We start from the raw sequence: 24,144 nt of genomic DNA on the forward strand, positions 1-24,144 counted from the left end.
TTAGCACAAGCCACAGTTTTAGTAAAGAGGACTTTGCAGGGATGACAGAGCTGTTGACAGTTGCCGTTTCCGATACCAAGGTTGATGCCAGTGGTCAGTTTGCTTTCACTCCATTTTTCCCTTTTAGCGGTTGTTAAAACTCAATGGCTTGCTCAGCCATTTCAGAGGCCAGTTAAAGAGTCAATCATAATGCAGTCATATGTAGACTAGACCAAGTAAGGTCAACAGTTTCCATCTGTCAAGGATATTAGTGAACTAGATGGGTTTTCCTCTCAATCGACCATGGCTGCACAGTGACCATCTCTTAATTCCAGATTTTTATTGAATTCATATTCCACCATCTGCCACAGCAGGATTTGAACCTAGGTCCCCAGAACATTCTCTGGATTATCTAAGAACATTATTTTTGGATTTATAGTTTAGTGATAATACTCACTGGGCCAAAGCATCCCTTCTGTGTGTATACAAAGGAATTTTAATTATATTCTCTCAATTTAATACGTGCAACAAATGTAACTCAGCTGAAACCATAAGCTCTCTTTACCTTGTAGAGTATAATTGTCCAAGAAATCCTGGTGAGAGTTTACTTGTTCACCAGGATGCACATTTCGAAATTCACTTCGAAAAGAAATTTTCCACCATCTCCAGATTACCTGTAGATGGATGGAAATACAAATGGTCATAACATAACTTCCATATGCAAGGTTCATGTGATCTTTATATGTGAATTTTGATAGCAAATGTTTTTGACTTAGTCCTACTATTCCCTTCCAAATTTATGCATAATTTTGGTGCGGCTTCAATTTAAAATTCAATCAATACTAAATAGTAACACATTTATAATAAGTGTTACAACACTGAAGTGAACCCCCCCTTTGTTAATTAAACAAAACACCCAGAAAACATGACCTCGCCTCATAATGAGTGAGAGAGAACTCCCAGATTTAAAGAAAATAACATCAAGTTATTTTTTAACTCTAAAAGTGAACATTAAACAACTATTCACAAATTACATTCCTTTCTCTTAACTGTTTAGTATCCGCCTTCAACTCTATAACAATGTACTGCTCCAATAGGACACTCATTAAAATTACATTAACTTAATTACAAAACCACACAGTCACTGTGTCTTCCCTCTTCTGGCTGCTGAATTTCCTGGGTTGTCGTCTTTCTTTTTACTGAAAATATGTTTCACATGAAAAGGTATGTTTGATAGAGTGTTTTCTCATTTTTTGGAGATCAAGATGTTAGATGGGCAACTAGCTCTCTCTCTCTCTCTATGGCAGTTACACTCTGACCAATTTTCAAAATGTCTGCATTTTAAACTCCCCCAACATCGGATCGTCTCAAAACAATAAGTTCAAACTTGATTGGGTTTTAGTATCCTGGGGCATAATTAAAACTGATTGGTTAAATTTGAATTATTGTCAAAACTGCAACAAAAACTCAGTTATCCATTTCACAGCCAAAATGTTACATATTTTCTATTTTCCAGCACACTGTGGGACTGCCATCTAGTCATATACACAAAAACATTTCATGTTACAAAATCCTGAAACATTCCGTTTCCTTTGTTTCTGATGTGGATAAATAGCTGAATCGTGAATAGACACTATGAGGGGTCAAATTCAACTTTGGTGAGGGCATAAGACAAGTAATTAAGCAGTTGCTCATTATGAACCCTCTCTAATTTTCCTAATTAATGTAATTTCTGATGAGACCCTGAAGTGACCAACCTACTTTCTTAGGAGGCCAAGGAAATTTGGCATGTCTGTAGAGATTGTTCACAATTTTATAAATGCACCATAAAAAGCATTCTATCTGGATGCATCGTGGCTTGGTATGGCAACTGTTCTGCCCAGCACCGGATGAAACTACAGAGAGCTGTGAACATAGAACAATCCATTATGCAAGCCAACCTTCCATGTATTGAATAAAAAGCGAAAGAATCACAGATGCTGAAATCAGAAATGAAAACAGAGTTCTGAGGAAGGGTCACTGGACCTGAAACGTAAACTCTGATTTTTCTCCACAGATGCTACCAGACCAACTTGAGCTTTTCCAACAACTTCTGCTTTTGCTTCTATCTTTTGAATCCATCTATACTTCTTGCTGCCTTGGAAAGGCAGCCGACATCATCAAAGATTCCTCCACCCCAGTTATAATCTCTTCCATCAGGCAGAAGTTACAAATAAAAAACTTAAACACACATATTAACAGATTCAAGAACAGCTTCTTTCTTTCTGTTATTAGACTTCTGAATGGACCTCTCAAATTTTGAACTTAATGTTGATCTTGCTCTTTGTGTGCCTTCTCTGCAGGCGTAACATAACATTCCTCACTCTCTTCTATTACCCTCATGCACTTTTTATGGTATGATTTGCCTGTAATGTACGCAAAACATAACTTTTCATTGTACTTAGGTTCATATGACAATAAATAAATCAAATCAAACCAAACCATGGAAGCAGTGAAGCTGAAATGTGCAAGAGGCATTCAATAAAATGGAGTGAATGTTATAATCCTGCTGCAGGCAGGAGAGGGAGAGAAGCAAAAAATTAGGGAATCTTAGCTCTCACCTAGTATGTATTGGGTTCACAATATTTTAATAGTAACAGCTTTCAGGGCCTGTCCTGTCGCAAAGATTCAGGACACACGAGGTTGCTAAATGAACAGTTAGGAGCCCATGTTAAATTTAATGCTGGGTAGCAGTTCAAGGTTAGTTTGAATGGTCAATTAATGTGTCAGTATTCATTTTATGAAGACTCCATTGTTCTCTTATCTTTGGCTTTAGCTTAATTCTGCAAAACAGCAGTACAAGTTCACAAAGTTCAATCATTATTCTTAGCCATTTTGTTGTGTTATTCTAAATTGAAAAGCCATTCTGTGGTTAGTAAAAATCTACATATACTTGTTGCTTCTGACAACAACCTAAATTCAAATTTTAGATCTTAAGAGGAGTATTAAAGTTCCCCTGATCCTGCCAACCATAGCCTCTCCTTTCTACCAGGAGGAACTGTACCCTAACTATACCCTTTTATATAGGTATTTTTATTGATAAAAGAACATTTTTAAGATTTTTTAGAAAATTACAAATGTAATACAAACAAATATAAACACCAATATAAAATTAAATAAGAAAAAATAATAACCACAAAAAAAAGAGAAAGAAAACCCAACTAACCACTTATCTAGGAGGAGAAAGTGAGGAGTGCAGATGCTGGAAATCAGAGCTGAAAATGTGTTGCTGGAAAAGCGCAGGTCAGGCAGCATCCAAGGAACAGAAGAATCGACGTTTCAGGCATCAGCCCTTCTTCAGGAAGAAGGAAAGTGTGTCCAGCAGGCTAAGATAAAAGGTAGGGAGGAGGGACTTGGGGGGGGGGGGCGGGGGGAGGGGGCGTTGGGAATGCTATAGGTGGAGGGAGGTCAAGGTGAGGGTGATAGGCTGGAGTGGGGTCGGGGTGGAGAGGTCAGGAAGAAGATTACAGGTTAGGAAGGCGGTGCTGAGTTCGAGGGATTTGACTGAGACAAGGTGGGGGGAGGGGAAATGAGGAAACTGGAGAAATCGGAGTTCATCCCTTGTGATTGGAGGGTTCCCAGGCGGAAGATGAGGCGCTCTTCCTCCAACCGTCGTGTTGCCATGGTCTGGCGATGGAGGAATCCAAGGACTGCATGTCCTTGGTGGAGTGGGAGGGGGAGTTGAAGTCTTGGGATACGGGGTGGTTGGATTGGTTGGTCCGGGTGTCCCAGAGGTGTCCTCTGAAACGTTCCGCAAGTAGGCTTTCCTAACCTGCAATCTTCTTCCTGACCTCTCTGCCCCCACCCTACTCTGGCCTATCACCCTCACCTTGACCTCCCTCCACCTATCGCATTCCCAACGCCTCTCCCCCAAGTCCCTCCTCCCTACCTTTTATCTTAGCCTGCTGGACACACTTTCCTCATTCCTGAAGAAGGGCTGATGCCTGAAACGTCGATTCTCCTGTTCCTTGGATGCTGCCTGACCTGCTACGCTTTTCCAGCAACGCATTTTCAACTCTAACTACTTATCTATCCTACAAACAACTAAAAAATAAAATAGGATATCATAAATTACTAGCAATAACAACAAAATAATTAAATAACTTGATACATACTCAAAATAGATTTATATCAAGTCATAATAAAACCCGTATTTATATGGGATTCCTGAACCAGCCAGAACCATTACCACAGCTAGACAAAAGCCCTGGACTATATGATCGAAATATCCGTGTCGATATAGTTCAAAAAGTGCTGCCATGTTTTATAGAATAATTCCATTTCTTAGTGCACCATATTTGTGAGGAAGTCAAGGGGGATATATTCCATGATTAACCTATGCCAGTTCAAAAGTCCTGGAGGGCCTTCAGCTGCCCAATTCACTAAAATATTCTTCCTTGCACAAAAGGAGAGAATGATAAATAATCTCCTCTCATGCACATCCAGGGAGGGAAAATCTGAAGAGCCCAAAAGTAGGGACACTGGATCCAATCTAATCTCCGTACCCAAGATCTCTGTCAGGGCATTCGCTACTCTATCCCAATACCTGCGGATCTTATGGCATGTCCATAGACAATGCGTGAGAGTGCCAACTTCTGTTTTACATTTAGGACACATTGGGGACGCTCCTGCCTTGAATTTTGAGAGTCGTTCAGGTGCCACATGAGCCTTGTAGAGTATCTTTAATTGAATTGCCTGAGTTCTATTACAGATAGAGATGTTTTTGGCATTTTCCCAGATGTCGTCCTACATTTCTAAAGAGACTTCTAACTCTAATTCTTGATTCCAGGTCTTAAATAATCGTTCCATGTTCTTCGATACCTTATTATATAATGAGTGATAAAGAGTACTGACTGAGGGGGGGGGGCCCCCGTCAGCCACAGCACTCTCCTTTCCCTTTATAGGGATTAACTATCAGTGTGGTCTTCTTTAGTATATAGTCTCGTATTTGGCAATACCAAAAAAGGTCCCTGTTAGACAGTCCAAACTTCTGCAGCAACAGCTCAAAGGACATCATAACCTCCCCATCGAACAGGTCTCCCAAGCAGGAGATTACCCTGGACTTCCAAGTTTTAAATGTAGCATCTGTCAGCCCTGGCTGAAATCCTGATGCTCCCACTATAGGAGTATATGCGGAGGTTTTTTGCAGGTTACCCTCATCTTGTCGCATTATCCTCCAGGCTTTAATTGTATTTAATGCAATAGGGTTTTTACAATAGTCCATGATAACCCTCATCTTGTCCATAAATAATTAAATAAATTAAAGGGGACATTTTGCTTGGGAGGTCTCAATATCTAACCAGATTGATTGTGGGTCACAAGAGACCCAATCAGCTACATAGGATAATAAGGAGCTTAATTGATACCTCCTAAAGTCTGGAAAATCCAGTCCTCCCCTTGCTTGTGGAAGCTGCAGCTTTTCTAATTTGATAAGGGGCTGTCTTTGATTCCAAATAAAGGAGCCGTGCCAGGTGTAGAGCTTACTCAACGCCTGTCTCGGCAGCATCAGGGGGAGCATTCTCACAGGATAGAGAAGACGAGGTAGAATAATCATCTTAACTAGGGCTACTCTGCCTAACCAGGATATTGGGAGATCTCCTCAGCGTTGAAAGTCCTGCCCTATTTTCTCTCATCAGTGCACAAAATTGGCTTTATACAGCTGACCAAATACCGGAGCAATAAAAATATCTAAGTATAGAACACCTTCTCGTGACCACCAAAAGGGAAAGCAAGATCCGTCCTGTAAATTGGATACACTGGCAAAACCTCCCAACGTCATGGCCTCCGATTTCATAAAATTGATTTTATAGCCTGAGAACATACCAAATAGATTGACCACTTGAATTAGACGGGGCACGGATATCAAAGGATCACTTAAGAAGAGGAGGACATCATCCACATAGAGAGTGATTTTGTAGTTGCCCGATCCAACCCTCAGAGCAGTCATGTTAGAGTTGGTTTGTATAGCTTCCACTCGTAGTTCAATCACTAGCATGAATAATAATGGTGAGAGAGGTCATCCCTGAAAATATCTCCTGCCACACTGAAGCTATCCAAACCTAAAGCATTGGTGATTACGGCTGCTTTGGGATCATTATATAATACTGAAATCCATTTAGTAAATACCTCTCCAACACCGAACCTTGCCAGCGTATAAAAATAATGGCCATTCTACCTGATCAAATGCCTTCTGTGCGTCCAAGGAGACAACTAAACCCGGTATTGTTCCAAGTTGACAGGCTTGTATCATATTTAAGACCCTTCTAATATCATTAGTTGACCGCGGCCCTTTATTAACCCCATCTGGTCCTCTTTAATGATGTATGGCAAGACCCTCTCCAGCCTTAATGATAACATTTTATAAAGAATTTTGAAATCCACATTTAGCAAGGATATGGGTCTTTATGATGAGCAACTGTCTGGGGCCTCTCTCTTTTTAAGAATGAGAGAGATGTATCAAACGTTAATCTTTGACTTGACTCTTCTGGATGCCAGATTCCAAATCCAAACTTGCACAATCCAGCCAAGTATTGACATTTCCTGTCAAGGATTGTTCCCAATGATCTCCAGTTTTGAACGTGTATCACTTTTTTTTCCTGAGTAGCAGACCAACTGCTAGGCAGTTCATGAGATTTGACAGATTGTTAACTTTAGTTGGACCTTGATACTTGTGGGTTGAGGGTTTCTCCACAGCAATTCTAAGTTCTCCCCATCTCACCACAAATATTGGAGCCAGCACATATGTTGGCTCTGCAATTGGAGTTCAATCTGGATAAATGCAAGATATTGCATTTTGGTACAACAAACAACGATAGGGCTTATACAATTAATGGTAGGGCCTTGCGTGGTGCTGTAGATCAGAAGGACCTAGGGATGCAGGCACATAGTTCTTTGAAGTTTGCATCACATAAAAGACAGGTTGATTAAAAAGGCATTTGACATGCTTGCCTGCTTTTCTCAGTCCTTTGGGTGTAGGATTTGGGAAGTGATGTTGAAATTGTACAGGACATTGGTGAGGCATCTTCTGGTCACCCAGTTATAAGAAGGATATTATTAAGCTGGAGAGGGTTCAGATGAAATTTACCAGGATGTCGCTGGGTTTGGAAGGCTTGAGTTATGAAGAAAGGCTGGAACTTCTTTCACTGGAGCATAGGAGGTTGAGAGGTGACCACTTGGAAGTTTATAAAATAATGAGAGGTATAGATAAAGTTAATGGAGGTTGCCTGCTCCTAGGGTGGGGGATTTCAAAACTAAGGGCACATTTCTAAGGTGAGAGGAGAAAGATTTTTAAAAAGACATGAGGGGCAAGTTTGTTTACATGGAGGGTGGTTTGTGTGTGGAATGAAGTTCCTGAGGAAGTGGTGGATGTGGGTACAATTTAAAAGACATTTGGATAGGTATATGAATAGGAAAGGTTTGGAGGGATATGTTCCAGGAGCAGCCAGGTGGGATTAGTTTAGTTTGGGAATATGTTTGGCATGGACTGGTTGGACACAGGGTCTGTTTCTGTGCTGTATGACTCTGTTTCTTATTTGTACAGTTCAATATATTCTTTGGTCTTCTTGCATACAGAAATTCCTTCTTGAAGAAATTCAAGAAAGTTCCTTAGACAGCATCTTTTAAATTCATGGACACTTTCAACTAGAAGATCAAGTTCACCCTGCACCAATCACCGCCTGACTTGGAAATGCATTGTTATTCTTTCACTGTTGCTGGGTCAAAATCATAGAATTCCTTCCCTAGCAGCACTGTGTTCTACCTACAGTATAAGGCAAGCATTGTGGTAATGTCACTGGACTAGTAAACCAGAACTCCATGCTAAACCAAAGCAGATCTGAATTATAAAATCACGAATCACTGTTGAATGTTCTAGAATCCCATCTAGTTCACTAATGTCTTTCAGGTAAGGAAATCTGTCAACCTTAACTGGTCTGGCCTATACATGGTTCCATACCAACAGCAACAGAGTAGACTCTATGGGGAGTTGATAGCTAGTGGTATTATTGCTGGACTTTTAACCCAGAGACCCCGGTAGTGTTCTGGAAGCCTGGATTTGAATCCTGCCATGGCAGATGGTGGAATTTTAATTGAATAAAAATCTGGAATTAAAGAGCCACATGATGACCATGAATCCTTTGTCAATTGCCAGAAAAACTCATCAGGTTCACTAATGTACTTTAGGGAAGGAAATTGCCATCCTTACCTGGCCTGGTCTAAACGTGACTTGAGGCCCTTTGGGATTGGCAATAACTGCTGGCCAAGGCAGTGATGCCAATGCCCCAGGAGTGATTTTTAAAAATTATCCAAAAACCTTGTGTGAACTGGCCACTGGGTCATTATCTTTTGGGTGTCCTATTGCTGCTACAAGGACAGCTGCAGTTAAGATATGATGACCATCAAACATTGATAATTACAACTGGGAGACTATCAATGTCAACTAAGACTTTTGGAAGTCAGCATAAGCAAAACACCTCAGCTGGCTGTGCAGAGGGCCCAGAGTAAACAGAAAATCATGAACTTTCACTTCAATCTGCAGTAAAAGTACAATGTTAAGAATAGAGCCCCTGACCCACATAAGGTAATGCTAAACACAGATTTGACCACAAAGGCACAAACCAGATATGGAAAGGTTCCATTTACCACTTCGTGATTCACTCGAAATAAAAAAAAGCTTGATTCCCCGAGTACCACTTTTTATTTGCATTTAAATGGTCTTCCAATGATATAATTAAAGGAATACTAAGTCTAAGTTTGTTCATATCACATGGGCACATTGAAATAACCCAAACAGGAACTTATAGACAAAGTCTTTGCCTTGGGATTGGGGAGTCCAGGACTAGAGTGCATTGGTTTAGGGGAGAGGGGAAAGATATAAAAGAGACCTAAGGGGCAATTTTTTCACATAGAGGATGGTACATGTATGGAATGAGCTGCCAGAGGATGTGGTGGAGGCTGGTACAATTGCAACATTTAAGAGGCATTTGGATGGGTATATGAATAGGAAGGGTTTAGAGGGATATGGGTCAGGTGCTGGCAGGTGGGACTAGATTGGGTTGGGGTATCTGGTCGGTGTGGACAGGTTGGACTGAAGGATCTGTTGTTTCCACGCTGTACATCTCTATGAATCTATAACACTGAAACAGGCACTTACTTTCAATGTACAGTGTCAGTCTGAAGACTGTATTCACTTCTACAAGATTTCAATTTTGAATGTTGGAGCTAGAAACTACAACATGAGTCCCAGTCAAGCTGCCAGATTCTCTGAAGACTTCCTGAAGGTCCTGTAGGAAATGATCAGAGTAGCAAGAGAAGTTTTCTTTATAGCCAATGGATGGATGGTTCCTATAGATCAAGCCCACCAGCTCTGGAGACATTGAAAACATTAACTGCTCCAGCAGCATAGTCAGCAAGCGGATTCAGTGTAGGAAGCACTCCCATGGCTTCTATATGGTGGTAAGGATGAGTACAGCTCTTCATTCCTCTGTCTCATGGCAACAATTCTTCCCCCATTCCCTCCAATGCATAATTCAAAGCAACACCATTGTCCCTATTGCAAATATACATGACCATCCTTATCCCTTTACAGTTGCCAGTAAGCACCAGTATGTGCTGATTTATTAGCCTTTGCAAAATTATTAATTTTTCTAAAAACTCCTTCCTGGCTTCACAGTCTTGTTTTTCTAATCAACAGTTTCCATCCTAATTAACTTTCAATTCTTCTCTCTCTCAACTCTTGTTCAAGAATTGCATCTCTGCATTCTGCTTTGCTCAAGACACTCACCAAATTTCACCATCTTCCTGGTATGGCAAGAAGCAAGACCTAGGAAGGTCCACTGAACACCACAAAACCCTCCAAGCAAGTGCTCCGTGTATGAGAAAACAGTGGCCCTCAGGGTAAAGTAGAAGAGGAAATTTGGATGCTTGGCACTCATAATTGAACTCATTGACTATTCAATTAATAGTGGGGGTTGGGAAGGGTTTGCAAGTCAAAAATACCTAGGTGTGCAAATGCATTGTTCTTTGAACAATGGTCAGCATTCACTACATAAGTAGTATACTGGATGACCTAAGAAGCAGCTTTCCAGTTACCTGTTACATGTACTGCAGAACTAGAGTGGAGGAACATGTCCCTCCTTGGCAGCCTGCAGCAAAAAATCCCAAGGCTGATTTTGACAACAACTAGAAAATCATAAACCCCTGGTCTTCCTGAAACAGCTACCTGTACAGCTGTCTTGAATGGCTCCTCAGAAAAGATTTGTTCTCTTATAGATCCTATTGCTTGGATAAGACATAACAGGTCAGGCAGCTTCCAAGGAGCAGAAGAATCGATGTTTCGGGCATAAGCCCTTCATCAGGAATGAGCCCTTCTGATCTCCAGCATCTGCAGTCCTCAGTTTCTCCCATTGGTTGGATAAGGCCATCTACATGCAGAAACCCATCCTCTGCTGTCTTCTTACAGGGCTTCTTGCCGCTTGTTCAGGTTCGTTAGCCTGTTACTGTTGCTTCTCATCCTTCAGCAATTTGTTCATCCAAAAGAATGGAAGAAAAAGAACATTCAAGCTAAGCATTGATAAGGGTAGATGATGTGGGATTGAGAGAAATTCTGAAAGAAACAAAGTTGGACTTCAGAACTGCATTGGAAATGCACTACTCACCAAGCAAACAGATCTGAATGACCCATGCCTTGCAGATAATTGTCCCCTTTTTAAGCTTACAGTCATCCCATTTGGTTTGGAAGTTAATGTTATTGGCCTGCTAAAATCACATTTGGATGTAAAGGTATCATTAGACCCCAATTTGAATTTATAAATGAGGTATCTGCTTGTTTCTGGTGAGTATATTTCTGATTAAAGTAAATTCAACAGTTAAAGTGGTGCTTGGCAGGTTAGGCAGGAATGGGATCTCTCTGGCATTTAAATCAATCACTTCAACTGTTTCTTCGGCTTGGTGTGACTAAATGGAGAACCAAATCTGAATTCACTACTTTTTCTTTAAATGAAGGACAGGATCATGTGCCATTTTCTGTTTGCACATGACAGAAGTATGGAAATCTTTCCGTTTCTGAAGTTTCCAATCATCTTAATGTAGCAGCCCATTCTAACCAAGTGAAAAATCAGATATAAGAAAGTTCAATTTTTATTTCAGAAGACTATACCCACAAAATTCTTCTACCTGGTGACTAAGTTGCTCAAATCTGTCTGAAGTTGCTCTATTTCAATTGCCCATTTGATATTTTCCTCAATGTTATGGAGGTTGGTTTTGGTTTCTAAGGAAAAATCATAATAAAAGCTGCCTTTTCTTTCAAATGAATGAGGCCTAAAGGATCAAGTTCATTAATTTTCACCTATTTTAGGCATGTAGGAACAGGAGAAGGCCATTCTGTCTCTTGAGGTAAAAACAATAACTGCAGATGCTGGAAACCAAATACTGGATTAGTGGTGCTGGAAGAGCACAGCAGTTTAGGCAGCATCCAAGGAGCAGCGAAATCGACGTTTCAGGCAAAAGCCCTTCATCAGGAATAAAGACAGTGAGCCTGAAGCGTGGAGAGATAAGCTAGAGGAGGGTGGGGGTGGGGAGAAAGTAGCATCCTCCTTGACCTATCACCTTCATCCCCTCCCCCACTCACCCATTGTACTCTATGCTACTTTCTCCCCACCCCCACCCTCCTCTAGCTTATCTCTCCACGCTTCAGGCTCACTGTCTTTATTCCTGATGAAGGGCTTTTGCCTGAAATGTCGATTTCGCTGCTCCTTGGATGCTGCCTAAACTGCTGTGCTCTTCCAGCACCACTAATCCATTCTGTCTCTTGAGCCTGCTTGACCATTCGATAAGATCATGGCTGATCTGTAGCCTAATTTCACAGCCCTTCTTTGGACCTATATCCCTTTAAAACCTCAAAAAATGTAAATCGGAGATAGACAATTTAAGAATTGAATTGCTATTTCTCAAGAGAGTTCCAAGCCTCCATGACTCTGTGTGGGGAAGTGCATGCTAACATCTCTCCTGAATGGTCAGGACAAAATTTGAGACTATGCCCCCTGGTTCTAGAATCCTCAACCAATGGAAATATTTGTCTTCAGGTACACGGTCTTTCCCTGTTAATATAGAATAGAAGCTCTACAGCTCAGAAAGAGGCTATTTGTCCCACTGAGTCTGCCATGAAACTCTGAAGAACATCCCACCCAGACTTTATCAAACTTCCTTTGTGATTTGAATGTCTAGCTGCACTTTAGGTATCAGCTTCAGAAACATAATGCTCCTGACAAACTGACAGTCTCACTAACATTCAGCCCTTCCAAGGCAGCATAAATTATGCCCTTGATTTCCTATCTATCATGCAATTAGTACAGGATTTCCTTGGAAAGTGAAGCATATCTGAGTGACAGTGTATTACACTAGCCTATGTATCTGGAAATAGAGAGTATGTGGTGGATGCTGAAGTAGCCAGCAGAATTGTATGCTGGGGTGTCTGCGCAACTAATATTTAACAAGTACCTAGATGGTTACACGAATAGGAAGGGTTTAAAAGGGAAATGGGCCAAATGCTGGCAAGTGGGACTAGATGAACTTCGGATCTGGTCAGCATGGACGAGTTGGACCGAAGGGTCTGTTTCCATGCTGTACAACTCTATGATTCTAAGCTGCCGCAACAGAAGCTTCTGGCCACCATCTGGTTATCCTGTTATTTGCTGACCACCTCACTCCCACCAACCCCTATGCTGCTGTTGGCTGCTATCTCCTCTTCTCACTACTGGCTGTAAGCCACTTCACTGTTAGCTGTGTATCTCACTTACATGGCTCACAATTTCGGGCTCTCTCTGCGCATAGTCACTGTGCCACCTAGTGGTGGTGTTGGCAACAAATGCAGACATTGGAAAGATTGAACAAATGGATTCAGATACTTCTGAGGGGGAGCAATCACAGTCAAGTTTCTATTCAGCTTTATTAATTTACTGTTAGAACTGAACATGTTTTTGGTCAGTAACTTTGACCCTGTGCCCTTCAGACATGTGGAATGTACCTGAAATCCAACAGTTCCCTTGTACTGCACAATATTGGTGGAAGTCAAACTATCCTCCTGCCTTTTAACAGCAGTAATTGCTATACAGAGGAGCCTCAATTATGTGGCATATGATTATCCGAATTTCAGATTATCTGGCAAGATCGCAAGGTCCCGATGCTTAGCTAATCTGTATTATCTGGTATTCGATTATCCGAACATTTGATTATCCGACAGAATACTCCCTGCCAAATCCCACAGCTACCTGGATGACACCTCTTCCCACCTGACTTCCTGCAAAAATGCCATCCCGAATTCCCAATTCCTCCGCCTCTGCCATATCTGTTCCCAGGAGGACCAGTTCCACCACAGAACACACCAGATGCCCTCCTTTTTTAGAGACCGCAATTTCCCTTCCCACATGGTGGAAGATGCCCTCCAATGCATCTCATCCACATCCCGCACCTCCACCCTCAAACCCCACCTGTCCAACCGTAACAAGGACAGAACTCCTCCCCCCCACCACCCAGTGCTCATTTTCCACACCACCAACCTTCGCATTAACCACATTATCTGCCAACATTTTCGCCACCTCCAAATGAACCCCACCTCCACCTCCCTCCCCACACCGTTCCGCTTTCCACAAAGACCATTCCCTCCATGACTACCTGGTCAGGTCCAAACTCCCCAACAACTCACCCTCCCTTGCCACCGCAGGAATTGCAAAACCTGCAGCCACACCTCCTTCCAAGGTCCCAAAGGAGCCTTCCACATCCAAAGTTTCACCAGCATATCCACCAATGTCATTTATTGTACCTGTTGCTCCCGATGCGGTCTCCCCTATATTGGGGAGACTGGATGCCTCCTAGCAGAGCGCTTTAGGGAATATCTCCAGGACACGTGCACCAATCAACCACACCGCCCCATGGCCCAACATTTCAACTCCCCCTCCCACTCTGCCGAGGACAAGCAGGTCCTGGGCCTCCTCCACTGCCCCTCCCTCACCATCCGACGCGTGGAGGAAGAACGCCTCATCTTCCGCCTCGGAACACTTCAACCCCAGGGCATCATAGAACATAGAACAATACAGCGCAGTAGAGGCCCTTTGGCCCTCGATGTTGCGCCGATCCAAGCCCACCTAACCTACACTAGCCCACTATCCTCCATATGCCTATCCAACGCCCGTTTAAATGCCCATAAAGAGGGAGAGTCCACCACTGCTACTGGCAGGGCATTCCATGAACTCACGACTCGCTGAGTAAAGAATCTACCCCTAACATCTGTCTATACCAACCTCCCCTTAATTTAAAGCTATGCTCCCTCGTAATAGCTGAGTCCATACATGGAAAAAGGTTCTCATGGTCAAACCTATCTAAACACCTAATCATCTTGTACACCTCTATCAAGTCACCCCTAAACCTTCTTTTCTCCAATGAAAACAGCCCCAAGTGCCTCAGCCTTTCCTCATACGATCTTCCTACCTTACCAGGCAACATCCTGGTAAACCTCTTCTGCACCCATTCCAGTGCCTCCACAACCTTCCTATAGTATGGCGACCAAAACTGCACACAATACTCCAGATGCGGCCGCACCAGACTCTTATACAAATGCAACATGACCTCAGGACTCCGGAACTCAATTCCTCTACCAACGTGGACCTCACCTGTTTCCTCATTTCCCCTCCCCCCACCTTACCCCAGTTCCAACCTTCCAGCTCAGCACTTTCCTCATGACTTGTCCTACCTGCCAAATCTCCTTTCCCACCCTCCCCTCTGACGGTGGCTCAGTGGTTAGCACTGCTACCTCACAGCACCAGGGTCCCAGATCAGATTCTGGCCTCGGGTGACTGTCTGTGTGGCGTTTGCACATTCTCCCCACGTTTGCATGGGTTTCCTCCGGGTGCTCCGACTTCCTCCCACAGTCCAAAGATGTGCAGGTCAGGTGAATGGGCCATGCTAAATTGCCCATAGTGTTAGGTGCATTGGTTAGAGTTAAATGGGTCTGGGTGGGTTACTCTTCAGAGGGTCAGTGTGGACTGGTTGGGCCAAAGGGCCTGTTTCTACACTGTAGGGAATCTAATCTAATCTAATCTACACTTCCATCCCCACTCCCATTCACCTATGTACTCTTTGCTACCTTCCTCCACCCTCCTCTCTGACCTATCACCTCCATTCCCACCCCCATTCACCTAGTTTATTCTTTGCTACCTTCTCCCCAGCCCCACACCCCTCCGCCCACTTATCTCTCCACCCTGGAGGCTCCCTGCCTCCATTCCTGATGTAGGGCTTTTGCCCGAAACGTCAATTTTCCTGCTTCTCAGATGCTGCCTGACCTGCTGTGCTTTTCCAGCACCACTCTAATCTAAACTCTGGTTTCCAGCACCTGCAGTCCTCACTTTTGCCTAACAAAAGATAACAACCAGCCATGTTAATAAGGGAGATGACCAGTCAGATCAGCGAGATCAATAGGTTGTTTTAAAGAAATATCTTAGCGGAATTCAATTTTGGTTTTCCAATGTGACTGCTCCCATTGCTTCACTCTAAACGCCATTTGCACATTGATCTCCAGCCCCTCACCCATCCCAACTTAACCATTCCTGCTGGTTCTTGCTGCTCCTGCCCTACATTTTCAAGCCTTCCTGTACTGTCTCAGTAGCATGCCTGGCCAATCCTGATCCCAGGCCATACCATGTCACAGCATAGCATACCAAGTATCCAGTGTTTCCTCAGCTGTTGACCCAACCTTGTTGGTCCAGCTCTCCACAACAAAAACCTCTGTGCATTTTCTCACCATTATCCCCAACACCCATGCTTCTCAATAAACTTATTTAATTACCTACCTATGCTCATACAAGTGTCATTACACAATACCACCTGGCCCTTATGTTCCCACACCTTGGGATGAGTTTTCTCCTCCAATCAAACCCTGACTTTCAGGGCTCCTAATCGCCAAACCTCCAGTGCTCCTAAAGTTGCATATACAGTATTCTGTCTTACTTCTTACAGATGCTGCAACAAACCCTCACAATTCATACCACTTCTGCAAGACCCCAGATCCCCTTCCTTCAATATTACGATCCATATATACTACTATATGTGGTTCCTACAACCTGTGTCCTACCTACCTGGAACATCTATCCCCCTCTCCCCATCTTCCTCTGTATCCTGTGCTTCAAAGAAGGGTAAGAGCTAATATTAACTATACTGTTAAATTGTACTTAAACTGTCAAGAATACAGATTTACAGTTACAATACAATTGCACACAAATTGAATTATATTACCAGCCCGTTGATTAAATGTGTTAAATAACATGAGCTGACATATTTTCTTGACTCTCAGGTGAGCAAAATTACAAATAACATATATTCGTAATTTTTATACATGTTGTCAGTTGGATTTCATTGTCGGAAGTCATGAACAAGGGATTGCAACTGTAGTAGCATGGGGATGAAAAATTCAAAACTAACAACAATGGCTTAAAAGCCCCAACAAACAATGTGTGGCATTCATTCACAGACAGGATTGTGTAACAGAGCCTGAGCTACACTGAAATTTACATATTGAGCAGAATTGACTTATCACCAACACATTTGACATAAAGGAATGGGATAATAAACTTTGAACTCTCATTAGCAAGCCCCACAGACTATGACAAGATATCATGATTTATGGATAATACTAATGACATAGGCAGCAGAGTCAAGTAAGAACAACTAAATTGCCCTGAATTTTTTTTTGAAAATCCTTCAGTCACCTTTCTGTTTTCATTATAGAAAAGGACTTACTAATGAAAATCTGATTTGTAACATAGTGAAAGCATATCTAGATTAAACAGCATAAGCCCCAAAAGCAGGCATGGACTTTCACTCATTTATCGTGCTGCAGACAGGATGTTAAATTCATGTTGTTTGCTGATTTTGTGCATCTATATGCAGTCAGTGCTACTACACTGTCAATACACTTTACATATCAGCAAGAGACCAAAATATCGCGAATGGCAATAATTGTAGCCTGTATCTCTTAAAAGGTGAGGTATGCCAAGTCTATTGGAAATGGCGTGGGGAAATTCATTGGGTTAAACTGGTGGTAACTGTTTCTGGGTCCTCCTCTCTCCTGTTTCAGCTGATGGTGACCGTCTCTGGGTCTTCTCTCACTCATAAACTTGGCTGCCTGCAGAAATTCATCTCCATTCACCATGTACTTCATGATGACATGCAAGCTATGATCCACATCACCGTCCCAATCCAAGTGCAAAGTGGGGTCAAGCAGGAATGCATCATAGCACCAGGAACGTGTCACCACTCCATATTCCTCGTCGCAACACTCCACCCCACTGCCATGAACCGTCCTGGAATTGACAGGCAGGAAACTGTTCCACCTTTGATGTCTCAGGCCAGAACCAAGGTTACCCTGTCTTCTGTCACCAAGGTCCAGTACATGGACAATACCTGTGTGATTGCATACTCAGAGGTTGAGCTACAAACCATCATTGACACGTTCACTAAGATATACAAGAGAAGGGACCTCAGACTAAACATCTGGAAAATAAAAGGTTCTCTACCAGGCCTCTCCTGCCATACAACACTGCATCCCGATCATCAAAATCATTGGTGAGCCCCTGGACAACGTGGATCATTTTCTATACCTCAGCAACATCCTTTTAAGTGCAAACAAAAACTGATGAAGAAATCCAACATCGACTCCAATGCATCAATGCAGCTCATAACTACCCGAGGAACAGAGTGTTCAAAGACAGAGACCTTGAACTCAACACCAACAGAGCAACCATGGTGCCACCCTCCATGGATCAGAAACATGGATCATGTACAACAGATACTTCAAATCCGTGGAGTGTTATCAGTGCTGCCTTCGTAAAATCCTGCAAATCCATTGGTAGGCTAGATGTTCAATGTAAGCGTCTTCCCACAGGCTAATATCCCTGGTATTGAGGCACTGGTCATGCATGAGTAGCTCCAATTGGTGGATCACATTGTTCATGTACCAATACAAGATTCCCTAAACAAATGCTATACCCTGAGCACTGGAGTGATCACTAGAATCATATAACTCCTACAGTGTGGAAGCGGGCCATTCTGCTCATCAAGTCCACTCTGCCCTTCCGAAGAGCATCCCACCTAGACCCATCCCCCAAACCTGCATTTTCCACAGCTAACCTACCTAACCTGCACACCTTTGGACTGTAGGAAGAAACCACAGCACCTGAGCAAACCCACACAGACACAGTGAGAATGAGCAAACTCCACACAGACAGTTGTCAGAGGCTGGAATCGAACCAGGTCCCTGGCGCCGTGAGGCAGCAGTGCTAACTACTGAGCCACCGTGCTGCACTCGGCAGAAGAGACACCACAAGGATACCTTGGAAGTCTCTCGAAACAAATGCACCATCCCTAATGATATGTGGAAATTGCTTGCCCTTGAACATACAAACTTAAAAGCATTGTCTAGATACCAACCACTTCAGGCATCACTGAGTGGAGCACATCAAGGCCAGGCACAAGCAGCTGAAAGAACTTGCAAAGTCTAGAGCATCCCACCCAACCGTGTCATCAAATACCACCTACTTCAACTGTGGGAAAGTTTGTGGCTCGAGGAAACTGAGCTACAAGTGCAGGACAGGGGCTAGGCAAGTAAATAGCCTCCCATCTTCCAATTGTCAGCCAACCATCTATAAAGCCTAAGTCAGGAGCGTGATGGAAGAATCTCTATTTGTTTGGAAGAGTGCAGCCCCAACAACACTCAAGTAGTTTAATGGCATCCTGAATAAATCAGCCTGCTTGTTAGCAACCCATCTAACCACCTTAACAAACATTCCTTCATTACTGATACATTGGCAGCAGTGTGTACCATTTGCAAAATGGACTCCCGTGTCTCACCAAGTCTTGCTTTGCATACCGACAATCTAAACCATCTCAAAGTAGATGCAAAGGAACATCACCATGTAAATACTATTCAAAGCCAGTCTATTCTCACTTGGAATTAGATCGCCATCCATTTATGGATCAAAATCTTAGAACTCCCTTTCAGACAGCAGTATAAATGTCCCCACATCCCAAGGACTGCAGCAGCTAAAGAAGGTAGCTCACCATTATCTCTTCCAGGGCAACTAGGACAAATAACGTTACCTACTACTCTCATCAAACATACCACTCCGTCATCATCTCCCCTGTGGACTTTTGTTGTTATTCACAAATAAGTGGCTTTCCTCCAATCATCAAATCACCATAACCTTTTTTTTGTTTAAGTATTAACCATCATCCAGGGCTGCTTTTTAAAAAAAAATACCAGGCCTGCTTTTTTTATTAATAATCAGATGTGTTATTGGCCACAACTGAACAGCTTTCGCACTACCAAATGACAGTGACTTTGTTTTTTAAATCACTAACAGTTACCAGTAAATCACCCATGTAGCCAATCAGAAATTTACAAGCAAAGCCCATTTCAGGCAATGTGAACCATCAAATTGAGGGAGGAGTCAGGGGAGTTGGATGATCTGGCTGAGCTGGCAGTCTAGGTGTTCAAAAGTAGCATGAGAAAGCGGTCTTTAAAACAAAGCTTGCATGTTCCTCTTCACAAATAGGATAATGCTGGATATGACAACATGAGTAGCCCGGTGGAACTACTGATGGGCTGACACCTTTCGACTAGGCTTAGCCTGACATACCCCAAAATTTCTGAACAGATTAATTGTAATGTAAAGCAGAACTGTGGACTGGGAGACTCTGAGAATGTGTATAGGGTATAAGCAGGTTGGCCAAGAGTTCGGTTCTGAGTTTTGTGAAACAAGAGGTTCAGTTGAGCATGACTCAGATCAGATAAGACCTTGTAGTTAACAATGGGGTACTAGAGGTAAGGTTAATGGGTAACAAGGTAGAAGAGCATTCATTATGGAGAGCCATTTAACAAGATGAGGTAGCATTCAGTATGAGTTCAGTTTAACAAGGTGAAAAGTATTCATTATGTGAAGCTAGTTATTCATCATGTAGCAGCAGATGGCTTAATCTTTACTATTGACACTCGCTGATTGTAACAGTCACCCAATCAATATGTATGTTGCCTTATCTGGATGCTCCTCCCTGTAAGTGACTATATACTGTAGTTCAATGAGAAACTGCTGTTTCAGAGAAGATCGTGAACTCATGTCTCTATGCACATGGGCGATCATTCTCTCTCCCTCTGAGGCCTGAAATAAAGATGATGGAGGTAAAACTACACCGTCTCTGGTAAAACTACACCATGTCTGAGCGCCTTGCTTCAACTGAGGGGGCAATGGGACAACAACCCGGGTTCAAGTCCCACCTGCTCCAGAGGAGTTTATTGAGATTTCTGAACAGATTGATTAGAAAATAATAAAGCTCAGGAGGATTATTTTGGTGCATCGGTAATGTCTCTATCTCTGGGCTAGGAGGACTGGGTCCAAGTCCAACCGGATCCAGAGGTGTGTCATTATACCTCGGTACAGGATAATTAAAGAACAAAACAAAATGAAATAGACCTGGGGTGGGAGGAAGACCATTCGATTGTGTGCGATAACACTTCTGGATGTAAAACAAAAGTAGACCAAGTGGTTAATAGTTAAAAACAAAAACAAAAGTCATGGTGATTTGGTGTGGGAAAGCTGTTTACGTTGTGTGGAACAGCACTTCTGGCTATATAAAAAAAAAGCAGATCCCATTCCCCCTCCAACTCCTTTTTGACTTTGTCCCTTCTCAGTCCCATGACTCTTCCCGCAGTTTGATGGTTCACATTGCCTGTAACGGGCTTTGCTTTTAAATTTCTAACTGGTTACACGGGTGATTTACTGATGACTGTTAATGGTTTAAAAAAAAGTCACTATCATTTGGTAGTGCGAAAGTTGTTCTGTTGTGGCCGAAACACATCTGGATATTAAAAAAAATAATAAAGCAGGCCTGGTTTTTGTTTTAAGATTCCCTACAGTGTGGAAACAGGCCCTTTGGCCCAACAAGTCCATATCAACCCTCCGAAGAGTAACCCACCCAGACCCATTTCCCTCTGACTAATGTCCCTAACACTATGGGCAATTTAGAATGGCCAATTCACCTGACCTTCATATCTTTGGACTGTGGAAGGAAACCGGAGCACCTGGAGGAAACCTATGCAGACACGGGGGGAATGTGCAAACTCCACACAGACAGTCGCCTGAGGCTGGAATCGAACCTGGGACCCTGGTGCGTGAGGCAGCAGTGCTAACCACTGAGCCACCATGCTGCCCCACCAGATGAGCTTTTCCAACAACTGACAATAGATTCCAGGTTATGATAGACATTGTCTATCTGAGGAGGAGGAGGAGGATGAGAAGAATCAACATTTCTGGCATAAGCCCTTCGGCTTATGCCCGAAACGTCGATTTGCCTGCTCCTCAGATGCTGCCTAACCTGCTGTGCTTTTCCACAGTGTCCACTCTGGGGTGTAGTCTATCTGGTCCAGGTGATTTATCCACCATCAGGCCATTCAGTTTTTCTAGCAACTTCTCCTTGGTGATAACCACCATACTCAGCTCTGCCCCCTCACTCTCTTAAATGTTTGAAATACTACACATATCATCCATCATGAAGACTGATTCAAAGTACTTATTTCAGTTCCTCAGTCATTTCCTTGTTCCTCACTATTATCTTTCCTAGGTCATTTTCCAGCAGTCCAATTCCCACTTTTGCCTCTCTTTTGCCTGTTATTTACCCAAAGAAATTCTTACAGTCTTCCTTTATATTGTTGCGACCTCACTCTCATGTTTAATCTTCACACTCCTTATTTCTTTTTACTTGCCCTGTAAGCTTCCCATTCCTCTTGTTTCCCACTGTCCTTCACCACTTCGTACTGCGTAATTCAAATCTACTGTGTACCATCCGGAATCGCAGGGAGCACTAGAGAAATAGTATTAAACACTGAAGACCATGTTGAGGGCTATGGTCAGGATTATCCAGATGATTGGGATAAGGGAGTTCCATTTGTACGTTTTGCAATCAGAAATGCACCAAATGAATCAACCAAATTCAGTCCATGTGAATTAATTTTTGGACATGAAGTAAGAGGACCGTAAAAATTGATTAAGCAAAAGGAACAAGTCAGTATTCACAGGCCACTCATTTGGACTATGGGTCAAATCTTAGAGAACAATTAAATAGAGCTGGAGAGTTTGCTAGACAGCATTTAAAAGTATCACTGCATACAATTAAACAAGAAGTGGATAAGAAATCACAAATTCGTAATTTTGCAATTGGGGATAAGGTATTGGTGTTACTTCCAGTAACTCGTGAGCCCAGAAATGCAAGGTTTAGTGGACCTTATCAAATGGAGTGAGGCGAACTACTTGATAAGGACTCCAGACAGGAAGAAATCTCAGTGTGGCATATGATTATGCTCAAAAGGTATTTTGATAGGGAAGGAAAGTAAGATTAGAAGGTGTTAATGATTACAGCACAGAAGAAAGAACCAAGTTCAAAGGATTCTGAATTATACATCCCTCAAATCAAATTGGACAATGAGGAAATTATCAAAATTTGGGATAAATTATGGAGTTAATTTCCACAAGAAAATCGAAATGACCTGAAAGAGTTATTACCATCACATGGTGAGATATGTGGAAATAAACTGGGAAGTGCATAATGTAGAAATAGGAGATGCTGTTCCAATTAAGCAACATCCTTATAGGCATACCCCTCTAAAGTTGGTTCAGAAGGAGATAGCATGCCTGCTTCGAGATGGCATAATCGAAGTGAGTTGCAGTGACTGGAGCTCACCCAGAGTCATGGTGCCAAAGCCAGATGGTACCCAGTGGTTACGTGTGGGCTATCGCAAAGTCAGTGTGGTACAAAGACTGATGCATATCCAATTCCATTGCTGGAAGACTGTTGAAAACGTGGGACAAGCAACTTGCATTTCTAAGTTGGACTTGCTCAGAGGCTACTGGCAAGTATCTCTGTCAGAGAGAGCAAAGTCAATTTTGGCTTTCGTAACGCCAAATGGACTATATCAGTTCAAAGTCATGCCATTTGGTATGAAAAATGCTCAAGCCACATTTCAGAGACTGACTAATAAGGTCATTGCCAGATTACCCAACTGTGCGGTGTATATCTGTGATGTGGTGATTTTTAGTCATTCATGGAAGGAATATTTACAGCAGTTATCAGACTTGTTCAATTGACTTCAGAAGGCAGGCTTGGTGGTAAACCTAGCTAAAAGTAAATTTGCCAAAGCCCAAGTCAGCTTCCTGGGGTATGTTATTGGACATGGACAAATGGCCTCACGGGATGTGAAAATGAAAGTAATTGGGGAATTTCCCACACCATTGACAAAAAAGCAGTACTACGATTCCTGGGATCGAGCGGATTATGCAGAAAGTTTGTACCAAACTTTAGCAGCATGGCTGCTCAACTCACTGAATTGTTTTTAAAAAAAGGCAAGAAGTTTCAGTGGACAGTGGACTGTCAAAGAGCATCTGACAACCTAAAAACTGTTAACCACTGACCCAGTATTAGCTACAATGGATTACATGAAAACTTTCAAGGTGGCTATCGATGCCAGTGCTATGGGTGTTGGTGTGATGCTCCTGCAGGAGAATGACAAAGGAATAGAAAGACCTATCTGGTATTTTCTAGGAAGTTGAAAGTTCATCAACAGAAATATTCAACGGTGGAGAAAGAGACTTTAACCTTGGTGTTGGCATTACAACATTTCAGTGTTTATATTACCAGCAGTGCATCTGAGACAATCGTATACACTGATCATAACCCATTGACATTTGTGGAAAAATTTAAGGACAGAAATGCCAGACTGTTTAGATTAAATTCCCTACAGTGTGGAAACAGGCCCTTCGGCCCAACCAGTCCACACTACACATCTTTGTGTAGTTCAGGCCAGTAAAAATATCTTTGTATTTTAGCCTGAGTTTTCCTCACCACCAAATGACCTCCAAGTGGTAGCTTATGCACCACCCGCAGCACCTCCATTCTATACTCTACTGGCAAAACAATTTAATGAATCTCTGCCCATTTCTCATCTGCTTGACTGTATGATGGTCTCAATTTCCTCATTAAGACATCATTTGTGAAGTAATAACACACAGGAAAGCATTCTCTGAAAATGCCTTT

The 24,144-nt window shown here is 42.5% G+C and overlaps 1 protein-coding gene across 1 annotated transcript in view; it reads right to left on the bottom strand.

The window, feature by feature from the left end:
• Nucleotides 1-24,144, bottom strand: part of LOC140478678 (F-box only protein 36-like) — an 89,102-nt gene that overhangs the window by 37,184 nt on the left and 27,774 nt on the right. Inside the window, exon 2 of the mRNA XM_072571948.1 lies at nt 545-653. Within this exon, the coding sequence (XP_072428049.1) occupies nt 545-653 (109 nt within the window). The remainder of the gene's footprint in view (nt 1-544; nt 654-24,144) is intronic.

This window comes from Chiloscyllium punctatum, chromosome 6 (assembly GCF_047496795.1).
Source record: "Chiloscyllium punctatum isolate Juve2018m chromosome 6, sChiPun1.3, whole genome shotgun sequence".
NCBI lineage: Eukaryota > Metazoa > Chordata > Chondrichthyes > Orectolobiformes > Hemiscylliidae > Chiloscyllium > Chiloscyllium punctatum.